The sequence below is a fragment of the Triticum dicoccoides genome, chromosome 7A (assembly GCF_002162155.2).
Source record: "Triticum dicoccoides isolate Atlit2015 ecotype Zavitan chromosome 7A, WEW_v2.0, whole genome shotgun sequence".
Taxonomy (NCBI): Eukaryota; Viridiplantae; Streptophyta; class Magnoliopsida; order Poales; family Poaceae; genus Triticum; species Triticum dicoccoides.
Window position 1 is genome coordinate 166,876,750 of NC_041392.1, and position 27,570 is coordinate 166,904,319.

General features: G+C 41.8%; 1 protein-coding gene and 1 pseudogene across 3 annotated transcripts; one reads left to right on the forward strand and one right to left on the reverse strand.

Moving 5' to 3' along the window:
• Positions 1–12,138: 12,138 nt before the first annotated feature.
• Positions 12,139–27,277, reverse strand: LOC119329612 (annotated as a pseudogene).
• Positions 18,788–24,631, forward strand: LOC119329611. 3 transcript variants are annotated; one of them, XM_037602676.1, is made up of 11 exons: positions 21,222–21,357; positions 21,440–21,678; positions 21,776–21,982; positions 22,078–22,182; positions 22,411–22,512; positions 22,637–23,008; positions 23,091–23,345; positions 23,426–23,683; positions 23,761–23,799; positions 23,881–24,133; positions 24,254–24,631. In XM_037602676.1, the coding sequence occupies exons 2-10, from the start codon at positions 21,475–21,477 to the stop codon at positions 24,118–24,120; spliced, it is 1,782 nt and encodes a 593-aa protein (XP_037458573.1). In that variant the 5' UTR covers positions 21,222–21,357; positions 21,440–21,474; the 3' UTR covers positions 24,121–24,133; positions 24,254–24,631. The 3 variants fall into 3 exon arrangements, with proteins under 3 accessions (XP_037458572.1, XP_037458571.1, XP_037458573.1); XM_037602675.1 differs by lacking the exons at positions 21,776–21,982; positions 22,078–22,182; positions 22,411–22,512; ... (4 more) ...; positions 23,881–24,133; positions 24,254–24,631 and adding an exon at positions 18,788–19,146 and having other exon boundaries at positions 19,549–21,357; positions 21,440–21,557; XM_037602674.1 differs by lacking the exons at positions 21,776–21,982; positions 22,078–22,182; positions 22,411–22,512; ... (4 more) ...; positions 23,881–24,133; positions 24,254–24,631 and adding an exon at positions 18,788–19,146 and having other exon boundaries at positions 19,549–21,536.
• Positions 27,278–27,570: the final 293 nt, after the last annotated feature.

Below are 27,570 nucleotides of genomic sequence, written 5' to 3' on the forward strand. Positions count from 1 at the left end.
TCGTGCAGAAACGGAGTCCGGAGGGCACACGAGGTGCCCACGAGGTAGGGGGCGCGCCCTCCACCCTCGTGGACGCCTCGTGTCCTTCCCGGACTGCTTCTTATTTTCCTATTTTCTTAAATATTCTATAACGGAGAAAAATTGCTATAAGAACTGTTTTGGAGTCGGTTTACTTACCGTACCTCATACCTCTTCCTTTTTGGGGTCTGGAACGTTCTGGAAAGTGTCCCTTATGTATTCCTCTGGGGTTACAGTTTTAATAACAATAGTTTCAACATTTATGGGATTACCTGAGATATAATATTTGATTCTTTGACCGTTCTCCACCCTCAGATTTGTGCCTTCGAAGTTGTTGATTTTTATGGCACCGGAACGATAGACCTCCTCAATGACGTAAGGACCTTCCCATTTAGAGAGAAGTTTTCCTGCAAAAAATCTTGAACAAGAGTTGTATAACAATACATAATCACCTACATTAAACTCACGTTTTTGTATCCTTTTGTCGTGCCATCTTTTAACCTTTTCTTTAAACAGTTTGGCATTCTCATAAGCCTAGGTTCTCCATTCATCAAGTGAGCTAATGTCAAAAAACCTCTTCTCTCCGGCATGTTTAAAATCATAATTGAGCTCTTTAATGGCCCAATATGCCTTATGTTCTAGTTCGAGAGGTAAGTGAAATGCTTTTCCATAAACCATTTTATATGGAGACATACCCATATGATTTTTATATGCAGTTCTATAAGCCCATAATGCATCATCAAGTTTCTTGGACCAATTCTTTCTAGATCTATTAACAGTCTTTTGCAAAATTAATTTAAGCTCTCTATTGCTCAATTCTACTTGACCACTAGACTGCGGGTGATACGAAGATGCAATTCTATGATTAACATCATACTTAGAAAGCATTTTACGAAAAGCACCATGAATAAAATGTGAACCACCATCAGTCATTAAGTATCTAGGGACTCCAAACCTCGGAAAAATAACTTCTTTAAGCATCTTAATAGAGGTGTTATGATCAGCACTACTAGTTGGAATAACTTCTACCCACTTAGTAACGTAATCAACAACAACTAAAATATGTGTATACCTATTAGAGGAAGGAAACGGTCCCATATAGTCAAAGCCCCAGACATCAAATGGTTCAATAACAAGTGAATAATTCATAGGCATTTCTTGAGGTCTACTGATATTGCCAATTCTTTGACATTCATCACAAGACAAAATAAAGTTACGGGCATCCTTGAAGAGAGTAGGCCAATAAAAACTAGATTGCAATACCTTATGCGCAGTTCTATCTCCAGCATGGTGTCCTCCATAAGCCTCAGAGTGACACTTGCGTAGGATCTGTTCCTGTTCATGCTCAGGTACACAACGTCTAATGACACCATCTACTCCTTTGTAAAGGTGTGGGTCATCCCAAAATTAATGTCTTAAATCATAGAAGAACTTTTTCTTTTGTTGGTATGTGAAACTAGGTGGTATAAATTTAGCAACAATATAATTGGCATAATCAACATACCATGGAGCAGTACGAGAAGCATTTATGACAACTAATTGTTCATTAGGAAAGCTATCATCAATAGGTAGTGGGTCATCAAGAACATTCTCTAACCTAGACAGGTTGTCTGCAGCGGGGTTCTCAGCTCCCTTTCTATCAATAATATGCAAATCAAATTCTTGTAGCAAGAGAACCCATCTAATAAGTCTAGGTTTAGCATCTTTCTTTTCCATAAGGTATTTAATAGCAGCATGATCAGTGTGAACAATTACTTTAGAATCAACAATATAAGGTTTGAACTTATCACAAGCAAATACAACTGCTAAAAATTCTTTTTCTATAGTAGCATAATTTCTCTGGGCACTGTATAGAGTTTTACTAGCATATTGGATAACGTTTAATTTCTTATGAACTCTTTGTCCTAGAACAACACCTACAACATAATCACTAGCATCACACATAATTTCAAAGGGTAAATTCCAATCAACTGGCTGAACAATAGGTGTAGAAATCAAAGCTTTCTTAAGTATTTCAAATGCTTCTACACAATCATCATCAAAGACAAAAGGAACATCTTTTTGTAAGAGATTAGTCAGAGGCCTAGAAATTTTTGAGAAGTTTTTAATGAACCTCCTATAAAAACCGGCATGACCAAGGAAACTTCTTATACCTTTAATGTCCTTAGGACACGTCATATTTTCAATAACATCAACTTTAGCCTTATCAACTTCAATACCTCTTTCAGAAACTTTATGCCCCAAGACAATACCTTCATTAACCATAAAGTGGCACTTCTCCCAATTCAAGACAAGATTAGTTTCTTCACATCTCTGCAAAACTCGATCAAGGTTGCTTAAGCAATCATCAAAAGAAGTTCCATACATGAAGAAATCATCCATGAAAACCTCAACAATCTTTTCACAAAAGTCAGAGAATATAGCAGTCATACATCTTTGAAAGGTAGCAGGTGCATTACATAAACCAAAAGGCATACGTCTATAAGCAAAGGTACCGAAAGGGCAAGTAAAAGTTGTCTTTTCTTGATCCTCTTTTGATACAGGTATTTGAGAGAAACCAGAATAACTATCTAGAAAGCAAAAATGTGTATGTTTGGATAATCTTTCTAGCATTTGATCAATAAAAGGTAAAGGGTAATGATCCTTTCTAGTAGCTTTATTTAATTTGCGGAAATCAATTACCATTCTATAACCTGTAACAATTCTTTGTGGGATCAGTTCATCTTTATCATTAGGAACAACAGTAAGACCTCCCTTCTTAGGGACACAATGGACAGGACTTACCCACTGACTATCAGCAACGGGATAAATTATACCTGCCTCCAGAAGCTTTAGTATTTCTTTTCTTACCACTTCTTTCATCTTAGGATTTAACCGTCGTTGGTGATCAACAACCGGTTTCGCGTCTTTCTCCAATTTTATTTTGTGCTGGCATAGAGTGGGACTAATGCCCTTAAGATCATCAAGAGTATATCCAATAGTAGCACGGTGCTTCTTCAGAGTTTTCAATAATTTCTTTTCTTCATGCTCTGAAAGGTTAGCACTAATAATAACATGATATATCTCTTTATCATCAAGATAAGCATATTTAAGAGTATCATGTAAAGGTTTAAGCTCAAACACGGGATCACCCTTGGGTGGAGGAGGATCCCCTAAAATCTCAACAGGCAAGTTGTGTTTCAAAATAGGTCCCTGTTTAAAGAATACTTCATCTATTTCCCTTCTTTCATTCATAAACATATCATTTTCATGGTCGAGCAAATATTGTTCTAAAGGATCATTAGGAGGCACAACAACAGAAGCCAGACCAATAATTTCATCTTTACTAGGCAATTCTTTATCATGGGATTGTCTACGAAATTTAGCAAAATTAAACTCATGAGACATATCCCCCAAACCAATAGTAACAACATCCTTTTTGCAGTCTATCTTAGCATTAACAGTATTCAAGAAGGGTCTACCAAATATAATGGGACAAAAGTCTTCTTGTGGGGAACTAAGAACAAGAAAATCAGCAGGATATTTAATTTTCCCACACAAGACTTCAACATCTCTAACAATCCCAACTGGTGAAATAGTATCTCTATTTGCAAGCTTAATTGTAACATCAATTTCCTCTATCTCAGCAGGTGCAATATCATGCATAATTTATTTGTATAAGGAATGAGGTATTGCACTTGCACTAGCACCCATATCACATAAGCCATGATAGCAATGATCTCCTATTTTAACAGAAATAACAAGCATGCCTACAACAGGTCTATGTTTGTTTTTAGTATCAGGTCTAGCAATTCTAGCAGCTTCATCACAGAAGTAAATAACATGCCCATCAATATTATCATCCAAGAGATCTTTAACCATAGAAATAATAGTTTCAACTTTAATTTGCTCAGAGGGAGTAGATGTTCTAGTATTACTCTTACACTAGAACTACAGTTGAAGCTTTAGCATGATCCTTTATTCTAACAGGGAAAGGTGGTCTCTCAATATAAGCAGTAGGAACAACAGGATCATTATATGTGATAGTCTTTTTCTTCAACTTTAATAGGTGCAACTACTTTTACTTCAATGAGAGGATTACATTTAAACCACTTCTCCTTAAGGAGATCAACATGAGTAGCAAAGGATTCACAGAAAGAAGCTACTATCTCAGAGTCAAGTCCATATTTAGTGCTAAATTCACAGAAAACATCGGTATCCATAAAAGATTTAACACAATTAAACTTAGGTGTTCTACCTGACTCCTTACCTTCGTCGAGATCGTAATCTTCAGAGTTGCGTTTAATTCTATCCAACAAAACCCATTTGAATTCAATAGTATTCATCATGAAAGAGCAAGTACAAGAAGTATCGAGCATGGAGCGATTATCGAGAGAAAGCCGAGCATAAAATTTTTGAATAATAATTTCTCTTGAAAGCTCATGATTGTGGCATGAATATAACATTGACTTAAGCCTCCCCCAAGGTTGAGCGATGCTTTCTCCTTCGCGAGGCCAAAAATTATATATATAATTACGATCATGATGAACAAGATGCATAGGATAAAACTTCTAATGAAATTCCAATTTCAATCGGTTGTAGTTCCATGATCCCATATCATCACATAGCCTAAACCATGTAAATGCCTTTCCCTTCAAAGATAAAGGGAAGACCTTCTTCTTGATAACATCCCCAGGCATACCTGCAAGCTTAAATAATCCACAAACTTCATCCACATAGATTAGGTGCAAATTGGGATATAATGTTCCATCACCTGTGAAAGGATTAGCTAGAAGTTTCTCTATCCTTTTTAGTAGCTTTATTTAATTTGCAGAAATCAATCACCATTCTATAACCTGTAACAATTCTTTGTGGGATCAGTTCATCTTTATCATTAGGAACTACAGTAATACCTCCCTTCTTAGGGACACAATGGGCAGGACTTACCCACTGACTATCAGCAACGAGATAAATTATACCTGCCTCCAGAAGCTTTAGTATTTCTTTTCTTACCACTTCTTTCATCTTAGGATTTAACCATCGTTGGTCATCAGCAACCGATTTAACGTCTTTCTCCAATTTTATTTTGTGCTGGCATAGAGTGGGACTAATGCCCTTAAGATCATCAAGAGTATATCCAATAGCAGCACGGTGCTTCTTCAGAGTTTTCAATAATTTCTTTTCTTCATGCTGTGAAAGGTTAGCACTAATAATAACAGGATATATCTCTTTCTCATCAAGATAAGCATATTTAAGAGTATCAGGCAATGGTTTAAGCTCAAACACGGGATCACCCTTGGGTGGTGGAGGATCCCCTAGGATTTCAACAGGCAAGTTGTGTTTCAAAATAGGTCCCTGTTTAAAGAATACTTCATATATTTCCCTTCTTTCATTCATAAACATATCATTTTCATGGTCTAGCAAATATTGTTCTAAAGGATCACTAGGAGGCACGGCAATAGAAGCAAGACCAATTATTTCATCTTTACTAGGCAATTCTTTATCATGGGGTTGTCTATGAAATTTAGCAAAATTAAACTCATGAGACATATCCCCCCAAACCAATAGTAACTACATCCTTTTTGCAGTCTATCTTAGCATTAACAGTATTCAAGAAGGGTCTACCAAATATAATGGGACAAAGGTCATCTCGTGGGGAACCAAGAACAATAAAATCAGCAGGATATTTAACTTTCCCACACAAGACTTCAACATCTTTAACAATCCCAACTAGTGAAATAGTGTCTCTATTGGCAAGCTTAATTGTGACATCAATTTCCTCTATCTCAGCAGGTGCAGTATTATGCATAATTTCTTTATATAAGGAATGAGGTATTGCACTTGCACTAGCACCCATATCACACAAGCCATGATAGCAATGATCTCCTATTTTAACAGAAATAACAGGCATGCCTACAACAGGTCTATGCTTATTTTTAGTATCGGGTCTAGTTAGCAGCTTCATCACAGAAGTAAATAACATGCCCATCAATATTATCAGCCAAGAGATCTTTAACCATAGCAACACTAGGTTCAACTTTAATTTGGTCAGAGGGAGTAGGTGTTCTAGTATTACTCTTATGAACCACACTTGAAGCTTTAGCATTATCCTTTATTCTAACACGGAAAGGTGGTTTCTCAATATAAGCAGTAGGAACAACAGAATCATTATAAGTGATAGTATTTTCTTCAACTTTAATAGGTGCAACTACTTTTTCTTCAATGGGAGGATTATAGTTAAACCGCTTCTCTCCTTAGGGAGATCAACATGAGTAGCAAAGGATTCACAGAAAGAATCTACTATCTCAGAGTCAAGTCCATATTTAGTGCTAAATTCACGGAAAACATCGATATCCATAAAAGATTTAACACAATCGAACTTTGGGGTTATACCTGACTCCTTACCTTCGTCGAGATCCCAATCTTCAGAGTTGCGTTTAATTCTTTCCAATAAATCCCATTTGAATTCAATAGTCTTCATCATAAAAGAGTCAGTACAAGAAGTATTGAGCATGGAGCGATTATTGAGAGGAAGCCGAGCATAATTTTTTTGAAAAATAATTTCTCTTGAGAGCTCATGATTGGAGCATGAATATAACATTGACTAAAGCCTCCCCCAAGCTTGAGCGATGCTTTCTCCTTCGCGGGGCAAAAAATTATATATATAATTACGATCACGATGAACAAGATGCATAGGATAAAACTTCTGATGAAATTCCAATTTCAATCGGTTGTAGTTCCATGATCCCATATCATCACATAGCCTAAACCATGTCAATGCCTTTCCCTTCAAAGATAAAGGGAAGACCTTCTTCTTGATAACATCCTCGGGCATACCTGCAAGCTTAAATAATCCACAAACTTCATCCACATAGATTAGGTGCAAATTGGGATATAATGTTCCATCACCTGTGAAAGGATTAGCTAGAAGTTTCTCTATCATACCCGAAGGAATTTCAAAGTAAACATTTTCAGTAGATTCAGTAGGTTGAGGAGCAACTCTTTGCTCTACTAGTCGGGGTGAAGATACCCCGAACAAGCTCCTCAAAGGATTATGTTCCATAGTAACAAGTGACAGTAAATTTCATCACACTATATAAATTTTTCCTTACCAAATTCCACTCACCAAAGGCGCTTCACTCCCCGGCAACAGCGCCAGAAAAGAGTCTTGGTGACCCACAAGTGTAGGGGATCTATCGTAGCCCTTTTGATAAGTAAGAGTGTTGAACCCAACGAGGAGCAGAAGGAAATGATAAGCAGTTTTCAGTAAGGTATTCTCTGCAAGCACTGAAATTATCGGTAACAGATAGTTTTGTGATATGGTAATTTGTAACGGGTAACAAGTAGTAAAAGTAAATAAGGTGCAGCAAGATGGCCCAATCCTTTTTGTAGCAAAGGAGCCTAGACAAACTCTTATATAAAGAAAAGCACTCCCGAGGACACATGGGAATTATCGTCAAGCTAGTTTTCATCACGTTCATATGATTCGCGTTCGGTACTTTGATAATTTGATATGTGGGTGGACCGGTACTTGGGTACTGTCCTTCCTTGGAGAAGCATCCCACTTATGATTAACCCCTATTGCAAGCATCTGCAACTACAACAGAAGTATTAAGGTAAACCTAACCATAGCATGAAACATATGGATCCAAATCAGCCCCTTACGAAGCAATGCATAAACTAGGGTTTAAGCTTCTGTCACTCTAGCAACCCATCATCTACTTATTACTTCCCAATGCCCTCCTCTAGGCCCAAACAATGGTGAAATGTCATGTAGTCGACGTTCACATGGCACCACTAGAGGAAAGACAACATACATCTCATCAAAATATCGAACGAATACCAAATTCACATGACTACTTATAGCAAGACTTCTCCCATGTCCTCAGGAACAAACATAACTACTCACAAATCATATTCATGTTCATAATAAGAGGGGTATTAATATGCATAAAGGATTTGAACATATGATCTTCCACCGAATTAACCAACTAGCATCAACTACAAGGAGTAATCAACACTACTAACAACCCACATGTACAGGCTTTGGGACAAAGATTAGATACAAGAGATGAACTAGGGTTTGGAATGAGATGGTGCTGGTGAAGATGTTGATAGAGATTGACACCCTCCCGATTAGAGGATCGTCGGTGATGACGATGGTGATGATTTCCCCCTCCAGGAGATAAGTTTCCCCGGCAGAACAGCTCCGCCGGAGCCCTAGATTGGTTCCGCCAAGGTTCCGCCTCGTGGCGGCGGAGTTTCGTACCGTGAGCTTGCTTATGATTTTTTCCTGGACGAAAGACTCCATATAGCCAAAGATGGGCATCAGAGGGCTGCCAGGGGGCCCACGAGGCAGGGGGCGCGCCTAGGGGGGGGGGGTAGGGCGCACCCCCACCCTCGTGGATGGTGGGTGTTCCCCATCTGGTACTTCTTTCGCCCAATATTTTTATATATTCTGAAACTTGCTCCCCGTGAAGTTTTAGGACTTTTGGAGTTGTGCAGAATAGGTCTCTAATATTTGCTCCTTTTTCAGTCCAGAATTCCACCTGCCGGCATTCTCCCTCTTCATGTAAACCTTGTAAAATAAGAGAGAATAGGCATAAGTATTGTGACATAATGTGTAATAACATCCCATAATGCGATAAATATCGATATAAAAGCATGATGCAAAATGGACGTATCACCAAACTTTACCAATTTTTTTCCACAAGGTCGTGAGAGCACGCCACAGGCACACATCGATTTTGATGATGTCCGGACTCCATCTGAATTTCCTGTAATTAAAATACCAACTAGGCCTACGCCAGTGGCCGCACCTCACGGCCGAAATGTTTGAAACTTCTCCCCGCTTCTCCAACAAACGGATGAAAATTCTTGCCAATCCATTTAAAGGCATTGCATGTATCTGGTTTGGCCTTTGAGGGCCATACGAACTCAACAACATGTACCTCAACCACATTGCCCGTACTATCATTACCATATTAAACCATATGCATTTTAGAGCTACTGGATTTATACCTACGAATTTCTTTAAGTTGTTTTCTTCATCTCTTTTGAGCTAAAACTTTTTGTAAGACTTGGTTAGTACTTATAAACTTATAATCTTCTAACCTATTTCTAGTGTGAGTTTTTAAGCCATTAAGCACAAGATTTGTCAAACGTCTCCCAGTTATCACTAAGTTATAACATTGTTTTTATATCTTTAAATCTTTTGACATGATCAATGACCGATTCATCATGTTATTGGTTAATTGATGTAATATCTGATAAATCAAGTTCATTATCGTTGTTGCTTAAAAAATTATGATGAAATTTTTGTTCTAGTTGGGACCATATGAGAATAGGGCCGTGTGTAAAGCAACAAACCGTGAAAATGCCGAGAAAATTAAAGATAAAAGAAGTAAACACACTTTCAACTCATTAAGAAACACGCCTCACCTAATTGCACCAAATATTGGCTAGCATGATCCCATGTTTTTTTCATACCCTCACCATTAAACTTAACAAAATTGGGAACCTGATTACCGTAAGAATATGAAACTTTGAAATACCTTACTCATAGCCTCCCTAAGTTTAGCCAAAGCTTTGAATTTGCTAATCAAACGCACTTGTAGTGATGGCATAGGTGGGGCTAGACTACCAACCAAGGGTTCGGCCGAGTCCTAACCAAGCTCATGCGTAGAGGTGGAGTAGCTAAATCTTGGTTCAACATTGCCACCAGACCTGACACACTCATGATTGGACTCCAGATGCCACTGGTGGAGCTACGGCTAGACTTGTATTGTGAAGGGAAATTTTCTAGGGTCCTCAGATTGGAAAATATCGTCTTTGCCCCCCCCCCTCGAACATCTATATATTGTGATTCGCCCCCTCAGAAGATCTGGGCTAGCTCCGCAAGAGCCACACATTCGAGCAACTTCTCCCACTACTCATGGTAGATATTTGACGGTTGTGTGTTATACAATTATCCATCATCTCCTACATACTCCCCTATAAACTAATATAAGACCATTTAAATCACTACTTTAATGATCTAAACGATGTTATATTAGTTTACAGATGGTGTATATATGAGATTGTTGGACTTTCATACAAGAAAATGACTTCAATATTCGCCCAAAACCTAAAACCTACCCTGACTCATAGTAAGTTGGACAATCCAGCCTACAAGGACCTCTGGTCGCTGGATGGCGGCCACTTGTCCGGGTCACCTTGTTGGTTCATTGACGAAAGCATATTCCCGTGCACGGAGCATAAACAAAGCTGCGGCTGGTATGTTGGTTGCTGTGACAAATGGATCAGCATGACATGGCGTGAATCGCGAAGATAAAAAGACCATGGAAACAAGCTGCAGCTGGTTGTTGCGGGCCGTGGCGAACGCCCGTGACATGGCGTGAACCTCGAAGTGAAGAGCATTGTTTGTAACTGGACAAATCCTGTGGGTAGAGTTATCCCCTTGTCTTTTTCTGGAACAATCTCCTTATCTTATCTTCAATGTCAACTTGCATCCTTTCGTCACCGTGGCTACACCACTTTAGATATTGCGTACAAGCAGTATATTAGTAACGCGTCACCCAGCGTATCCAGAAAGCAATGTCCCCAACTGCCGCTAAAGATAAAAAGGGAAGAGAAGAGGCTCACCGCTCACCAGGCACTGCTAGTCTACGTCGACTATTCGTACTAATTCATCTCACTCTCGTCAGTTTTGGTCATAATTTCATATGTGCCCCGGTTTCATTAGTGAAACCCATTGCAAAAAATCACTTTGGAACCCGGGTGCATTGGAGCTCTATTTTTTGAACCGTGCCAAAATGCTATTTTGAAGTTTTAAAAAATTCTGAAAACAAATCAACATGTTTATATGAATGTATATTACACATGTGTAAATTTTGATGCTGAAATAAGTAACCATGTGAGTTACACAAAAATGACAAAATCATGATTTTGGAAAGATAAGCAGTGCATGCATTATTCACTATTTGGAAATCACCATTTTGTCATTTTTGTATAGGTCACATATTTACTTATTTCACCACCAAACTTTACACATTTGTAATATACATCCATATGATCACGTAGAATTTTTTTCAGAATTTTTTGAAAGCTAACAACAGCCTAACACAGAGCGCAAAGTACCCCACTTATCAAAAACCCAAAAGTCACACACAGCAACCATAAGACATACTCCCTCTGTTCCAAAATAAATAAACCAACTTTGTACTAAAGTTAGTACAAAGTTGGGTCATCTATTTTGGAATGGATGGAGTATCCAGCATGATCATCTAAATTTTTTCACTCACTCCATGAAGTTCACCACAGTTGGATCATTTGGCATCTTCCCTTGGGAAACAAGCATTGTTGCTAAGTTCCCACAGGACCCAAATATAACCTCAGCTACTCCTATACCAAGATTTCATTGACTTCAGGATCATGAACAATTGCAGCCATCGATCCATTAGACTGCAGAGTTGACCGAACAGATGAAATGAAGAAAGGCATTTTTAATTTATTTTGTAAGGTATCACGGTACATGTTTGTGCCTAAAGAGTACTAGGAACTAAATAAATGCCAGCGATCCAATGAAACATGGCACTGATCATCAAACCACCTCAAGTTGGCCTTTGATCTCGAGCATGCAACAAAAATGGCAGGCCATGTGGCCGTGAGCTAGTCAAGTACTTTCTCCGTTCGAAACCGTGAGGCGCTTACATATCGCAAGACTTAGTTTTGACCCAAAAAATTAGATATTGAGTTGACACACAAGTGATATTAGCTATTCCAACAACATCCTTTCTGTATCACTTGCTGGTCAAACCTAAATTTTGACATGCATGAACGGCCTTACATTTTGCGATGAATTAAGTACTTCCAAATTCCAAAAAAATGGAGAATACTTTCAAACATTCTATAAAAGACAGCTAGTAGTGTATTCTGTACTCTAGCAACAATGAAACATTCTAGAAAAGATTGGCTAGTGTAATACAGTTAAGAATCCCTGCACAAATTCAGCTAAAACCAATATGAACATAAGAGAAAATTGACAAGATTCAGTTGTGCATTCGTCTTCTTATTTCAGATTCCAGTTTCAGTAGATTTTGATAGTTTTTATTTTTCCCATTGCATTGAGTTAACCTTTGACATTATGTACCAATTTTCTTTCGAAATTTTCATGACCATTAGATAAACTTACCAGAGTTGATACTTAGAAAAAACAAAAAGGGCATTTGTACCAGTGGCACTCCCTCTTGACTGTTGACTTAACTCCACACTGTGTGCATTCTGCTATATATATCCAAAATAAAGAGGTGACTACTTTTGGAGAGAGAAAATAGTTGGCAATTTTCGGAAAAAAGAAGCAGTCGATCACTTAACTAGTAGCTCATCACTATTTTAGACACCCGCTGCACCTCAGATCCTTGTTAACCTGTTCAAAAATAAGAGAGCATCAAGCCGTAGCATAGACCATAGTTATACAATTCGCGAGGCCTGTTCGTTCAGAGAGTTGTGGGAAATGGCAACACTATAGAGTGCAGACGCCATGTATCAAACACATACATTGCTCATCCAACAGCACCAAAACACTATATCCATGCACTATCATTCAAGTTTTAACAGTTCAAAAATATACATGATTCAGGTTTTATGTTCATAAATCTGTTCTAGTATATCCACTTCATATCACAGACAACCCTAACAGACCAAGAAGCAACACCATGACATGCAAGAATATAGATCTGGGGGTGCAAGTATTGAGCCATTTGGCTTGCATTCTCCAGGAATAGCAGTGCATACAAGAAACTCAGCATCAGACGTTACCTGAGCAACTACTTCTCTTCGGATCAATCCCCTCCGGCATCCTTCACGTTCACAGTGAACACGTATTCCTGATCAATGCCCAGATAGGAATCTGACATCAAGAAAACCATGAAATCCTTCTTCCCTGCTTCTGCGGGAGCGATGAACTCAAGCTTCAGGCGAGCCCTCTGCAGCACTACAACCCACTTGATTGCCAGCAACTGGTCGCTGGAGCTATCACCAATCACGAGCCACCAGCCTTCCTGCCTGGGCTTAGGATACCTCGGGGCATTAACTGGCCCAACCTCAGAAGGCAAGTTCGTCATGTCACGCTCTAGAGTAACCTGCAAAGTTACATTGCCACTGGCTCTAATATCATCACCTTCAAGGACTTCATATGCCATTTCGATATCCGGGAACCGTTTGATGAATCCGATGATGTCCTTAAGCTGAGAGTTTGGTAACTGCAGCAGATTCTGCATCTTGTCTGCGCTCATCTCAGCAAGATCAAAGATGTTATCAATGCCATTTTCCTGGCATCTCCCAGTTAATTCCTTGGTGAAGTGGGGGAGTTGAAGCAGCACAGAATCACGATCCCACATGCCTTGTGTCACCATCTGACTAAGCTCCATTGCCTTAAGAGCCAGGCTGAGTCATCCATTGCTGGAGATAACATCAACCAATGACTTGATCAATCTAGGTGCAGGAAGGAGTATCTCCCGTTGGTCGGCTGCCAGGTTCCCTACAACCGTTTGCCTCGAGAAATGTGCTTGCAGCAGCGCGTTCGCCTTGATGTGTACATCATCATTCTTAGAATTCTCAGCAGAAAATCTCTGGTGACGAACTAGCGTCTCAATGGATTCTTCCTCACCTCGGCAACTTGGAAGCTCTGCATATTCTGATGCAGAAGCTAGAATCTCCAGGAGACCTTTGATCTTAGTCTTCTGGGTTATCATTGAACTGAACCGTTCGATAGTCTTGTAGCTGATGTAGTAGTACGAGGCTATGAGACCAAGGTTGAGGGGCTTCAGAAACGTATCCTCTTCTATAACCACACACTTGCTTGACTCAAGGTCGTCCAATACTGTCTCCACTAGCTCAGAAAGATGATCAGACACATGCCTGTGACCTATTCCCTGCAGATTGTACTAGTTAGGGTTCTTGGTCAGCCTCCGGTACATGAAAGTCCAAGTAAGATAATCCACAGCAGCTTGCTTGTTTTCTACAACACCACAAACAACTTCAGCATTCATATGATCATGCAAATTATGGTGAAGATGGCTCTCAACAGGGAAGGCCTCTGAAAGGAACTTCCTGTGGTATTCCTTGCGAGGTGCATGGCACAATATAACACATTTCCCTGAGTTATCTTGAAGAGGCCTGCTGGCATGACCCATCATTTGTAGCAGATCACTGACTGGATAGTCAGTGACACTGCCCCACCCATCAGAATACTGTGTTCCCATCACAACAACCAAATGGGAAGGCAGTGATCTTCCCCAGCACATTGTGCTGCTCACGACACACACTTGGATCTTCCCACAAAGGAACAGCTGAGTCACAACTTCCTGATCAAGATCACTTAGAGCCTCATGCAAGTAGCCTACACCACATTTCAGCGTATTTACAAGCGTTTCTTCATTGACACACCTCGTGTACGTATCCATCTCATCTTCTGACCCAAGAAGGAAAGGTGTTCCACAACCTTCAGCATTTGAGTATGTGCACAAGTTCAACGCAGTAAACCTTGCATGCTTCGTTGCTGGTACAAATACCAGGGCAGGCTTACCATGCTTTGCATACTGTCTGATAGCATTGTACGTAGGCTTTGCCATTGCTTGCATCCTTGCCTCAAAGTTTGCTATGTCCATACCCTGAATGTGTATTTCTGAAGGTACCGGCCGCACTGCTGGAGGGAAATTGAAAAGGCCATGAGAGGTGGCACCAATCCACTCTCCGAGATCTTTAGCATTCGCAAGTGATGCTGAAAGCGCTACGATCCGGATGTTGCTGCAGGTATGATTTGCAATACGCCTCATCCTTGAAACAATGATATCCAAAACATGTCCCTTCTCAGATCCAATTAGGTGAAGCTCATCGACAATGAATAAGCTGACCTGTTGGATGTGTTTCCTCTGTTTCCACCGGCGTGAGAGTGAATCCCACTTCTCAGGAGTGCTAATAATAATCTCCCCTTTATCAAGAAGCTTCAAATCACGTGCAGTTTCACCAGTTAGCTCAACTACACAGGCGAATTCTCCAAATTTCATCTCCCAGTCCCTGTATCTTTCTTTCGCCAGAGCTTCAATAGGCGCTATATACACAATTCGCATGTTGTTTTCACCAGATACTGCCTTTTGATGGTTCCTTAGTATCGCAAACTCCGCACATATGGTCTTCCCGCTGCCTGTTGGCGCAGCAACCAAAACACTATCATCACTGTTATACAAGACACTGAACACTTGAGTCTGAATGGGGTTGAAATGTTTCCAGGCACTATAAAGGCCTTCATATCGTGCATTCCTCAGTGCAGTAACAGGTAGTGGTTGCAGATCAAGCAATTCGGTTGGTGGAGCATGTTTGTCTGGAAGAACCAAGTGCCTAAATGAGACTGGAAGAATTGTCCGAGATCCAAGCCACTTGTCAGATACGACATGTATAAAGTACAGAGGGGGCAGTGGCTCATATATTGGCACTGTGAAATTAAGTGTATGATCTTCATTCAGCCATTGTTTCTTAAGCATGAAGTATTCATGGTGAAGAATGCACTCGCTGTCATTGTCCTCGACTAGAATCCAAAAAGGTTCAACATATCCATGTATCTTATCATCCCACTGGAAATCAGCTGTTAGAGTCAGCTCAAAACCCAAAACTGTACGAGTAATAGGTTGAACATGGGCTGAAAGGTTCAACTTTGGTAACTGGTGGATGCACTGGTGTAAACGCCTCCCCATCTTGGGATAACGGATCAGCTCGCCGATTTCCTGTGATGATAGGTCAAAATACCTCTCCCAAGCCAATTCCTTTTTCTCCAGTTTCATCAGGATTTCATTTGGAATGCCAGGAAACTGGCGCAAAGGATTTTGGACACTCCACATCTGCTTATCAATCATCGTGCAAAGATTCAGAGCCTTCTCTGCTAGTTGAGACCATCCTCTCTTCAAAACTATCTCAAATATTGCTCGTGAGAGGCGACCAGCACTCTGCATCATGGAGAATAAAAATAATATGTAAGAACAATAACTAAATAAGCAAGCAATTCAAATCAGGAGCTGCATTCAGAAGAGGGAACATGTTACCTGTTTGATATAGACCATATCAGAGCCAAGGGAGAGACCCTCTAGCTTAAGCCCAGAAATATATGCTTGCAGCAGAACATTGATCTTTGTGCTGGGCTCCTCCAAGCTCTCTTTCACAGGAATTGGCACACGATCCAAAAGCTTTTCCAGCTCCATCTTCTCATCTTTTCTGACACTAACATACTTAAATTCTTCACTAAGAGAGAACAATTGGCACAGCTCAATATAACCCATGGTAGGCTTCAGGTACTCGTTGTAAGTTGAAATAGTCCTGTGACTAATATAGTAATAACTAGAAATCCTCCCCAGGTCAGTAGCCTGAAAGTATCCAGTTCTCTTATCATACTTTATCAAATTGTTCCTATCCAACAGATTTGCAGCTGAGTGTACCTGCAGCAGCACAGAAGTACAGGAATCAGCAGTGGAACACGAGAACAATATTTTTTTTCTTGAGAAAACGCAAAGAGATTCTTGTGCTTCTTTGTATTGAGAAGATAGAGTTTATGTTACAATCCTCCTAGGAGGTACAATGAACAATATTAAAGCACAAGCATGCATCATCTTACGAATATATGGATGTAACACTTCCCTACAGCTTTGCACTAGTATCAAGATTGCTAGTTGACTACTTCAATTAACCGAGTTTCTTTGCTACTCTACGAACACTTCTAGTGACAAGACTCTGCTCCAAAGAGACAGCAGAACAAAATATGAACCACGCAAGCAGAGGCGCCTTTTGCTGTTCCCAGGGGCAGCATCCAATTATAAGTCATACCTTTTACTATGATGCTACTGTATAATTTGATGTAGCCATTTCACTGCATGGGAAATAACTTCATGCCAATTTAGTATCTGTAATGGCCCAAGGACGACTTGCTACATTCCATTGAAAACATAGTGTTGTATGAACGTAACATTTCATTGTACCCAGGAAAATTTTCAGGAGAGATCATTTAGGGTGCGTTTGGATCTTAGGCAAGGGCAGCTCCTAGCGTTGCCTGGCAAGGATACTCATTTTGTTAGGATAATAAAGCTAGCATATGATGGCAATTTAGCCTTTAACCGCCAGAAAAAGCTTGCCGGCGGAGGTGAGCCAATTCGGCTCTCCCGCAGTGGCAAAAAATACGATCATGGGCTATTTGGCAGTTAGTGATTCTATTTTGCGTCTTTCCAAACACACAGTCGTGCTTTTGACGACTCTAGCCGAAGAGGGCTAGGTTAACCTGGCCAAGCTAAGCTAGGTGAGCTAGCAAACCAAACACACCCTTATGCTCAACAACCGTTCGACACTAGGATTTAGAGAGGCCACAAACATATTCAGAAACAGCTTAGAAAAAACCTAAGAAACAGGTGGCAATACAACATGCAATTTGAGGATATATTCAAGCACAATAGCCAGCACAATGCTGGATAAAGAAAATAGACATGTAATTACTATGAACCTTAAAAAACAGAACATAAGTTTGGCATGTGCTTACCAAGTCGGCTCTCCTTTCATCTAGTGTTCTCTCTCTCTCCATGATATCTTAAGGTAGGCCATACAATGTTGGATTCCGGAGCATCCGGATGTAGAGGTAAGTGTATCCAAGCCACGAGCATGCCTCCTGGGCATTCTGAATAGTTCCTAAAACAATCTCTGCATTTAACTGATCGGCCAGTTTGGATATAAACTGACTCTCAATAGGCAGCTGTTGATTCATAAGAGACAGGTAGTATTGCAATTCACTGTGGCTTGTTAAGATTATACCCTCTCCATGTGTGTCATACTGAGGCCTGCCTGCACGACCAAGCATCTGCATGACATCCAGTGGACTTAGTTCTGTCCAAGCGCCCTTTTCTGAATTGTAAATCTGGGTACCCTTTATAATAACAGTGTGCGCAGGTAGATTGACACCCCATGCGAGGGTGGCTGTCGAAATAAGGACCTGTATATGCTTATCAACAAAAAGTTTCTCAACAAGTTCACGGTCTACCCTTGCCAACCCAGCATGATGAATAGCAAACCCATATGGCAAAAGGTCTTTAAGGTCACTACTTTTGACAAGTTCTGCATGAGCACAAAGGATCTCTTGACTTGCACTGTCATCCTTCAGAAAGCGAGGCAACACGTCATTAGCCAACGCAGTGTCTCTGATGGCACGAGCAGTTTGCGCTGTCTCCTTCCTCGAGTGCACAAATATAAGCACTTGGTGCTTACCAGCAGCAGCCATAACCTTCTCATAACAAATCTCATTCATCAACTGAAACCTCTGCAGTGGCTTCTTCGCTGTGATCCCGATGTACTGTTGAGCTAGAGGGCAAGGTCGGTAACTGTTATCAAAATGGAAGAGACCGTCTGAGCGAACACGCAAGAATACCGCAATATCTTCATAATTGGGAGAGTTGCAAAGAGCACTACAACACGTACGTCATTAGGAGGCATTTTATTAGCGGCGATTTCCTAAAATGCCTTAAAATCATGGTACTAACGGCACTTTGAGAAAGTGCCTCCGATACTCACGTGCTTTGAAGGCGAATTTAGAAAATGCCTCCGATTGTTGCTGGCGTTCCGGTGGATAGCGCCTCCAATGCTTGGCTTATTATACAGATTTGACCCTTGATTTTAGACTATTTGCAAAATAACCCTCCCACCTCTGTCTTCTATAGGTGACCATCGAAATAATAAAAAATAAAAAACAAAAGATCGACTCGATCTGCTCGCATCGACCGCTTGGGGCGTCGTCGCTGCCACCGGAGCCTCCGCCACCGGTGTCCCACACCGGAGCTGCCGCAGGCGTAGCGGCCGCCGCGGCGCCGCGGCCGGCAACGCCATCCCGCGCTGGACCTCTTCTTCTCTCCTTCGCGATCTCGCGGTGGGATTGCAGTGACCGAGTGAAGGAGACCCAAAGGAGAGGGGATATCCAGGCACCGGAGAGGAGGCGACGGAGGAGGAGGAGGAGGAGGAGGAAGAAGGTGGCCTCGCACGCATCAGCTTCATCCTTCCCATGCCAGACTCGCCCACGTTCTGTTGCTGTTCTTGATCCAACGCTCCGGTGCACACAAGGTGTTTGAGGTAATGCCCCTGAATTTTTCTACTTCATTTTACTTCCCTTTTGTGTTTGTGCTAGATGTTCTGTATGAACAATCATTTTGGCACGACATTGTGCAGTTTGACTATTGTTGGAGAAGCACTGAACTGATCAATACATGTAGCTTAGTACTATATATAACACTAATTACTGGCACTTGCACAATAAGCTAGTTGTACTCCCAGAAGTAGTGTGCAACAACGACAAGGAACAACCGAAAGTTGATTTGTTATTTTTGCTAGTTAAACTGACACTGCTTCTAGAAATTCCTCTTTGCTTCTGCTCACATTCAAATATTTATTATAGAATTTTTATGTGGCCTCTGCTTTAGTATGTTACATAACTTCTTCTAAGCACCTCATGTTGAAGAACTTGGTTTTGTTCAGTTGAGAATGGATAGGAGTTGGATGCGAGCAGCAAGGTCTTCCGCCGAGTATTCTGAAGGAACTAGCAACTTCATACAATTTGCTTTCCGTGAGTCAGCAAAAAATAGTAGGATTCTCTGCCCTTGCAAGATATGTGTAAACTCTCGTTGGTTAGGTGAGCATGAAGTCTATGATCATTTGATTTGCGATGGATTCATGTCCGGATATACCATATGGATTCACCATGGAGAAAGTATGCGGCCCTCCGAAGCAATTACTGCTCCTAGTTCACAGTTTGAAGAATATGCTGATAGTGATGAGATGGATGAGATGCTACTAGAAGGATTTGGAATGTACGATACTCGTACTTTAGGAGAGGAGCAAGAGTCTGAAGATGATTTGGACGATGATGCTGAGGCATACTATAGATTAGTTAATGATGGACACCAAGAGTTGTACCCAGGTTGCAAAAGATTCTCGAAGCTGCAATTTTTGGTGAGGTTGCTTCATATCAAGAATATGAGGGGAATGAGCAATGTATGCTTTGATGAGGTATTGACGCTAATTAAGGAGGCACTTCCAGAAGGTCAGGCGTTGCCCAAAAATTTTCATGGGGCCAAAAAGTTTGTGAAAGCCATTGGTATTGGATATGATAGTATAGATGCATGCAAAAACGATTGCATTCTATTTAGGAAGGAACATGCTGATGCCATATCATGTCCAGTGTGTGGCACAAGTAGATGGAAGAGCGTAAATACTGGAGTTGATGGAAGGCGTGTCCACAAGGTGCCTCAAAAGGTGGTTCGTCATTTCCCGCTAAAGAAGAGACTCCAAAGGTTGTTCGCTTCTACAAAGACGACATCAGATATGAGGTGGCACAGCGAAGGCCGCACAAAGGACGGCTTGATACGACACCCAGCTGGTTCACCTGCATGGAAACACTTTGATGCTATTCACAAAGACTTCAGTTCAGAAGTTTGCAATGTTAGATTTGGATTGGGAGCTGATGGTTTCAACCCTTTTGGAAATATGAATCTCTCATATAGCATATGGCCTATCGTCTTGATCCCCTACAACCTTCCTCCATGGATTTGTATGAAGCAATCAAACTTTATTCTCTCTGTCATCATTCCTGGTAAAAAATCTCCAGGGAAAGACATGGATGTTTACATGCAGCTGACCATAGATGATCTTTTGGAGCTTTGGAATGATGGAGTCTGGACTTATGATGCCTCTCGATCTAAGAAGTTTCTCTTACGTGCCGCACTACTATGGACAATAAGTGATTGGCCTGGGCGTGGATCTTTGTCTGGAGAAAATATAGCAGTTTGCTCCCATTGTCTATCAGAGACATGCTCTCTTTGGTTAAAGAATGGACACAAGAAATGCTATATGGGACATCGCAGATTCTTGGAACCTAATCACGAGTTTCGATTTGATGCTGAGTCATTTGATGGTTTTGAGGAACATCGAGAGCCTCCCGTTCCCCTTTCATCACATGACATTTCAGTATTGACAAAGGACATGAAAACTACGTATGGGAAGCTGCAGCAGAAGAGCAGCAGGAAGCGACACCGTAATCAGGTAGATGAGAATGATGCAAGCATGCAGCAAGACACTTCAATATTCAGAAAGAGAAGTTGCTTCTTTCAGCTGCCATACTGGGAAACACTTCTATTGCGTCATAATCTGGATCCTATGCACATAGAGAAGAATGTGTTTGAGAACATGGTGATGAAACTGAATCGGAAGATGAAGAAGGTGAGTCTGGACAAGAAGATGAACATGAAGAAGAAGAGGAAGTTCGACAAGAACAGGAGAAAACACATGGTTAGTTCTGAGGGCATAAAAGAATTTACATGTGCTTGTTTTGCATGGGCCTAATGGTAGTTCCTATCTGTTCACATACCAGAAGTTGTAGAGAAGACTAGAAGAGGACCTACTCACATGAGGCGCTTCTGGAAAGAACATGATGTTGATAACAAGATCAATTTGAAGTTCAACAGATTTGGTCAGCCATGTGGTTTGAAGACTTGCAAGCTGACAAATTTTATTGGAACCCTAGTGAAAGGAAAAGAAATGTCCTTAGCTGCTCAAAACTGGAGCAAAGTACCAAAGTTAGAGAAAGAAAAGTTGTGGGGTTCTGTCCAGGTATGTCAACGCAATCTAACATATATATTTGCATCTTCAACAAACAAGTCATTTTTTTCTTCAACGAACAAGTTGTCACAATTGTATTTTATTATAGGCTTTTTTCAACATTGATGAGTCATACAAAAGATGGGTGTTGAGATCAGCTAGTAAAAAATGGAAAGACTTCAAGGTTGTTTTAAAGAGGAAATACTACAAAGCTGATTTGTCACGGGCACGGAATATTCTTAATGGTTGTGATAATAGAATTCCAATTGGACAGTGGGAGTGGCTAGTAAAACACTGGAGAACAGAGAAAGCTAAGGTGAGTACTCAATGGTGTAGTTTTGTATCCTATGCTAAATATGTGTTCCACATATAAGCTTGTTATGAGTTTCTTCACCATATTTGTGTGCCCAGGAAAAATCTGAGAGAAACAAAGCCACTCGGGCATCGCAACTCGAGGGATGCAACGGGACCCACACCGCTGGGTCACGAAGTTTTGCAGTTGTCCTTGATCAAATGGTAATCAATATTCCTTGTTTTATTTTACCCCATAATATTCATTTGCCCTGTTCTTTGTGTCAACGGGACCCACACCGCTGTGTCGAGGAAGGCTGACCTTACTTATTCTGCCTCTCATATGTACACAGCTGAATTGTGGACAGATTTGCTGTCTAGATTTGTTGCCTTAGTGTCTTTGTCCTTTTTAACTTGTGTAACTATTGTATCAACATTTCATCTCTGCTTCAGGAGATGGTAGAGGGTAGGGAAATTGGGCGTGCCGAGCTCTACGTGGTTACGCATACGAAAAACAATGGATATCCAGTCAACCAACAAAGCGAAGTAAAAATGGTATGTAGTTCACTTCATAGTGCTCTGTTCTATTATATTCCTAGTTAGCTTTCACTTGATACTGCTGTGTTCAGTGCTTCACAAAATTCATGCTTGCAACCCTACTGTTATACGAACCTTTCAGGATGAAATTAAAAAAAGGATTCGGGAAGATCCTTCTTTGATTGGTGAGGAGGCCCGTGATGGTGATCTTTATTCATCAATTTTCCCAAAAGGAAAGAAAGGAAGGCCAAGTGGCCTTGGTCTATTAGTAGGTGGAGTCGCTTTGGAGCGCCTTGCTCAAGTTGAAGCTGAACTACATGTTGCTAAACAAGAGAACATGGAGCTTCGGCATGTGGTGCATACTCTGGTGGCAAATCAAACTTCAATGATGGCCAAGAGTGAGAGAATGGCAGAACAGTACAATGAGCTAAAAAGTTTGATCATAGCTTCTAGGGGGTCTGTTGAAATGGGAGGAATTCCAGAAAAGGAGCTTCCAAATAAAGAACCTTCTAAGGTGATTCTTGTTTTCATCTCTTATATTCAGTCACATTATTTGAGCATTTACTAGTAGCTAAATATGAGTTTCCACATACTAGGACTTGGAAACCATGAATGACGAAGAACAAGCAACTTCACTTTCATATACTACCAAGGCATCCGAGGCAATGGCTGCTCCAAGGCTGCTCCAAGGCAATGGCTACTCTAAGTTGGTGAAGGCATCCCAACTGGAATCAAAGACAACAGAATCAGCACTACCAAGTCTTGCGCCTGTGCCAAAACCAAAGAAGACAAAGACAACTAAACATAAGAAACCAGGAATATTTCAAACACCGCTCCAAAATGGGCCAAAGGTGATTTTTTCTATATGTGTCTCAACTTATTAACCAACTAGCGAATTAGAAAGGTTACTTAGTACCATTGCAACTTACAGGATGGATTAGAAGATACCATAAAGTGTGGCATGGAAGTTAGTTTGACGTCGCCAAATAGTGCAAGTGTGGTGGCAATGGGAACCATTCAGAAAACTGATAGAAAAGCTAAAGCTATTGATGGCCAACCACTAGCTGATTGTGTTGAAGTTCTTGTCAACGTCGTGCTCAAAGAAACAACTGAGCTGCCTCGTGCACAAGGGAAAATAAACAAGCTAGGAAATGCCCAAGCTAGGTGTATTCCATGGCCACGCAAAAATGTATGATACATGACACTTTGCTATCTCATTTGCCCTGTTCTTGTATATGCAACTATTCTGAACTCTTTTTTATGTAGATTATGCAAACAGATCGTACTACCATGCTGCACTCTAAGGTACTATCATAGCTCATAGTTTTGGTTTTGTGCTCATATTATGTATAACTATACATGATTTTTGTTTTTACCCAATTGTAGGTTTCTAGTGTTTGTAGTCAGGTGTCTTTCAACAATAGCGAGAATGTGGATCCCAACAAAACAACTACTGGAACTCAGGTGACCAACCATGAGACTGGTTGCAGTACTTCAGAAGGTGCAGTGAGTAATACACTGAAGAGAAAGAAGGTTTCTAAAACAACAAGAATGAAAAAAGCTACTCAAGCAATCTCTGCTACAACCGGAAACAACATACTTAGGAATTCGGGCAGGGAAACATGAAAGATGGTCATAGGTGAGTTGTACATGCCTTTTCCTGTAATGAATTAGAGCATGAGGTTTCCTGGCCCCTTTTTCTTGCATGCATGTCTCTGTAACCCTGTTACAGTGCTGAGAACATTCTTTGCTCTTGTAGAAGCCTAGAAATGCTGGTACACTGCTCAAGGTTGAAGTTGAAGGTGACACATCGCTGATTTGCTTGCCCTTGTGTGTGCCCGTCTAAGATTGGCTTGCTCTTATGCTGGTACACTGCTGATTGGATTGCTCTTGCATCAAGCTGGAACACTTGTTCGTATTGTTGTCACAACATTAGGAAGTGACCTGTGTGTTTCTGATTGATACTTTGATATTGTTTCTGAATTTGTGAAGATGTTCTTATGGTGATGCTTTGCATTATTCGCATGCACGATGATACTTCTAGCCGATGCAAGCTTCTCAATCTTTTTTTCTATTGTATGTGTTTTTACAGAGCTAGATGCAAATTATTGAGCTTGCTGTAATAGTGGTTTTATCATATTCTTATTATGCATATGTAAAGTTTGTGGCATTCTTATGTGCCCTGGAAACATTTTGGAGGCAATACAAAAGACGCCACATAATGGTTTTGAGGCATTCTTTAGAAATGCCACAAAAATGTCTTGAAGGCAGTATGAGAGATGCCTGGCATAATTTTTAGAGGCATCATGACAAATGCTGCAAATAGTCTTTGGAGGCATTCTAAAAAAATGCCTTCAATTGAGCTTGTTGGCGTTCTGAAAAAATGCCTGCATTTAATCTTTTTGAGGCATTGTGGAAAAATGCCTCAAATTGAGCTTACTGGCGTTTTAAACATGCCTCTGTGTTGACCTTTTGAGGCGTTCTAGAAAAATGCCTCAGAAGACCTTTCCCTTCGTGACCATCTCTAGCATATTTGGAAAATGCCTTCTTTTCTCTAAGCTGGCATTATAGGGGCTTTTTGAGGCATTTTAAAGTGCCTGCAATTGACGTACGTGTTGTAGTGGAGGCCAACTAGGCGGATATGTTCCTTGGTCGTTTCAATCTGCCGTACTGTTCTAGAAACAATACTCTCCAGAACAGGCCCTCTGTTATCATGGAGTAGATGGATCTCATCAATGATTAGAAGCTTTACCATTTGAGTATAGATTCTATCACTTGATTTCCTTGTGACAATATCCCATTTCTCAGGTGTAGTGACAATTATCTGTGTCTCATCAATCTGTTGTTTGGTCAAGTTCTGATCTCCACTAAGCTCACTAACAGTGACATTGTACTCTTTCAGCCGCGCTGACAAATTTCCAACAACTTCAGCAACCAAAGCTTTCATCGGGGCCACATAGACAATTTTGTACTTTGTATTATCAAATTCACCATCCTTCATATGCAAACCAATCTGCTGAAGAATTGTAAGCACAGCCACATTGGTTTTCCCAGCACCAGTTGGAGCACAGAGAAGGATGTTATCTGGTTTGTAAAGGGCAGTATCATAAACCTTGCTCTGAACTCTGTTAAGTTGCGTCATCCCAGCAAAAGCTGGTCGGGCCCACTCTGGCATATCAGATATCTTCACGATCCTCTCTGCAGATTCATATGGCAGAGGTCGCAGCGCTGGCACATGGACTTCCTCATAACCCCTCTGAGGGGTTCTGAATGATCCTGGAGGAAGTTCACATTTTTTGTTGGACATCAAGAGACTGCCTTGGTGGAAAGAAAGGTTATCAAGATCAAGCAACTGCCTCTGGCCTTTCAACCATCCACTTTCGATATACCGATCAACTGCCTTACTATCTCTCGCACCATCAGTACCAGCATTGTCATTGTTGAGGAGCCTCTTAGCCTCATCCCTGATACTTCTCTCCAGATTCTTCTGCCTCTCCTTTGCAGATGCTCTCGTTGAATGTAGCTGCTCCAAAATTGGAGCTAATCTTGGGTCACTCATCATCTCTTCGGCTATCTTCTTCCGCTGTTCCTGATCTTCAGCCCTGGCTAAGAAGGTACACCAAACTATCTTGAGTCGGTTGTGAAGCAGCAATTTAATGAGATCAAAATTCTCGTGGTCCAGCAGCGTGACAAGCCGATTCTCGACATCTCTGTCATCACCCTCGGCGATCACCTTCAAGATCTCCTCGGCAAGCTTCTGGCTATGCTGGGGGTCAATATTTTCATATGCTTGTGATATCTTCCTCTGAAGCCAGTAAGCATCAATATCTTGCACGTCTAAAGTCAGACCCTTGTTGCAGCTCTGCATATCATCGTCATACAACTCACCATCCGTTTGCATAGTTCCAGGAACGTTCAACTCGACAAGGTCATCTTCATTCTCATCATCCAGCTCATCTTGCACCTGATCAAGACAAGCAAATGAAAACCCTGTAAGTTCATGTAAGATGCTTCAGTCAGGCAAACAACAAAGAAATTGTAGACAGAAGATTAAGCTAGATGTGCATACCTGATAAATGTTACTCTCCTCATCCTCATCATCTTCGAACTCAACAGTAATGCCAATATCATCATCGAGTGGCATGTCTGTGCCATCAGCAGAAGGCACACCGGCAGAATCGCCGGCCGCATCATGGAAATCCGTGATGAGCTTCCCAACGGAGACGAGCTGGCCGAACATCTGATCCGAGACAGGGTTGATGAGCTTCTCTATCACCTTCTTCTTGTCAGGGTTCCAGACCCTGTCGTCCTTGAGAGCGGCAAGCACCTCGTCCGCGGCATCCGCAAGCACGTCGAGGGGCTGCCCGCCGAGCTGCCGCTGGATGACGCTGAGCAGCGCCTCGTAGGCGGTGCGCGTCTCCCTGGTCCGGGGCATGTAGAGGGCGTCGTGGGCGAGCGAGAGCACGCTGTCCTCTGGCCGCACGGAGCCGCGGCGCATGCGCTTGGCGTCCCGGTGGGGGAGGTCGGCGGAGGCCGCGTCGCGCGCCTTCTTCCCGCGGGACCTGCCTCGCTTCTCCTCTAGCCCGGGAGGCCTGGTCCGGACGGCGCGGTCGCCGAAGCTCCTCGCGCGGATCCTGCCGCTGAGCGTCTGCGGCTCGCCGGTGGGCTCGTGGTGCGCGTCGCGGGGGCGCGAGCCGGTGTTGACGACGAGGTTGGAGTTGGCGCCGTAGTCGTACTGCCTCGAGCGCGCGCGCGCCTCGGCGCCACCGCCCGGGCTCTCCATGGCTGCAGCTCGGGTCGCGGAAGAGCGGGGAGGAATTAGTTGGCACCCGCCCAATGTGGGTCGAATCGGAGAGGCCGGGCTAGGTTTGGGAGGGAGGAGGGAGGGCTCGTTACCTTGGGTTCGGCTAGTGGAGCGCCGGCTCAGCGCCTCCCCGTCGACGGGCGGCTCCTGGAGGAGCTGCGGCGTCCGGTGTCGGCGCGTCGGGGGCGGGGAAGAGGGGTTTGGGGTTTGATCTGTGGCGACGGTGCGGGAGACTGGTGCTATAGGAGACGAGCCATGGTCGGTTGGAGGCG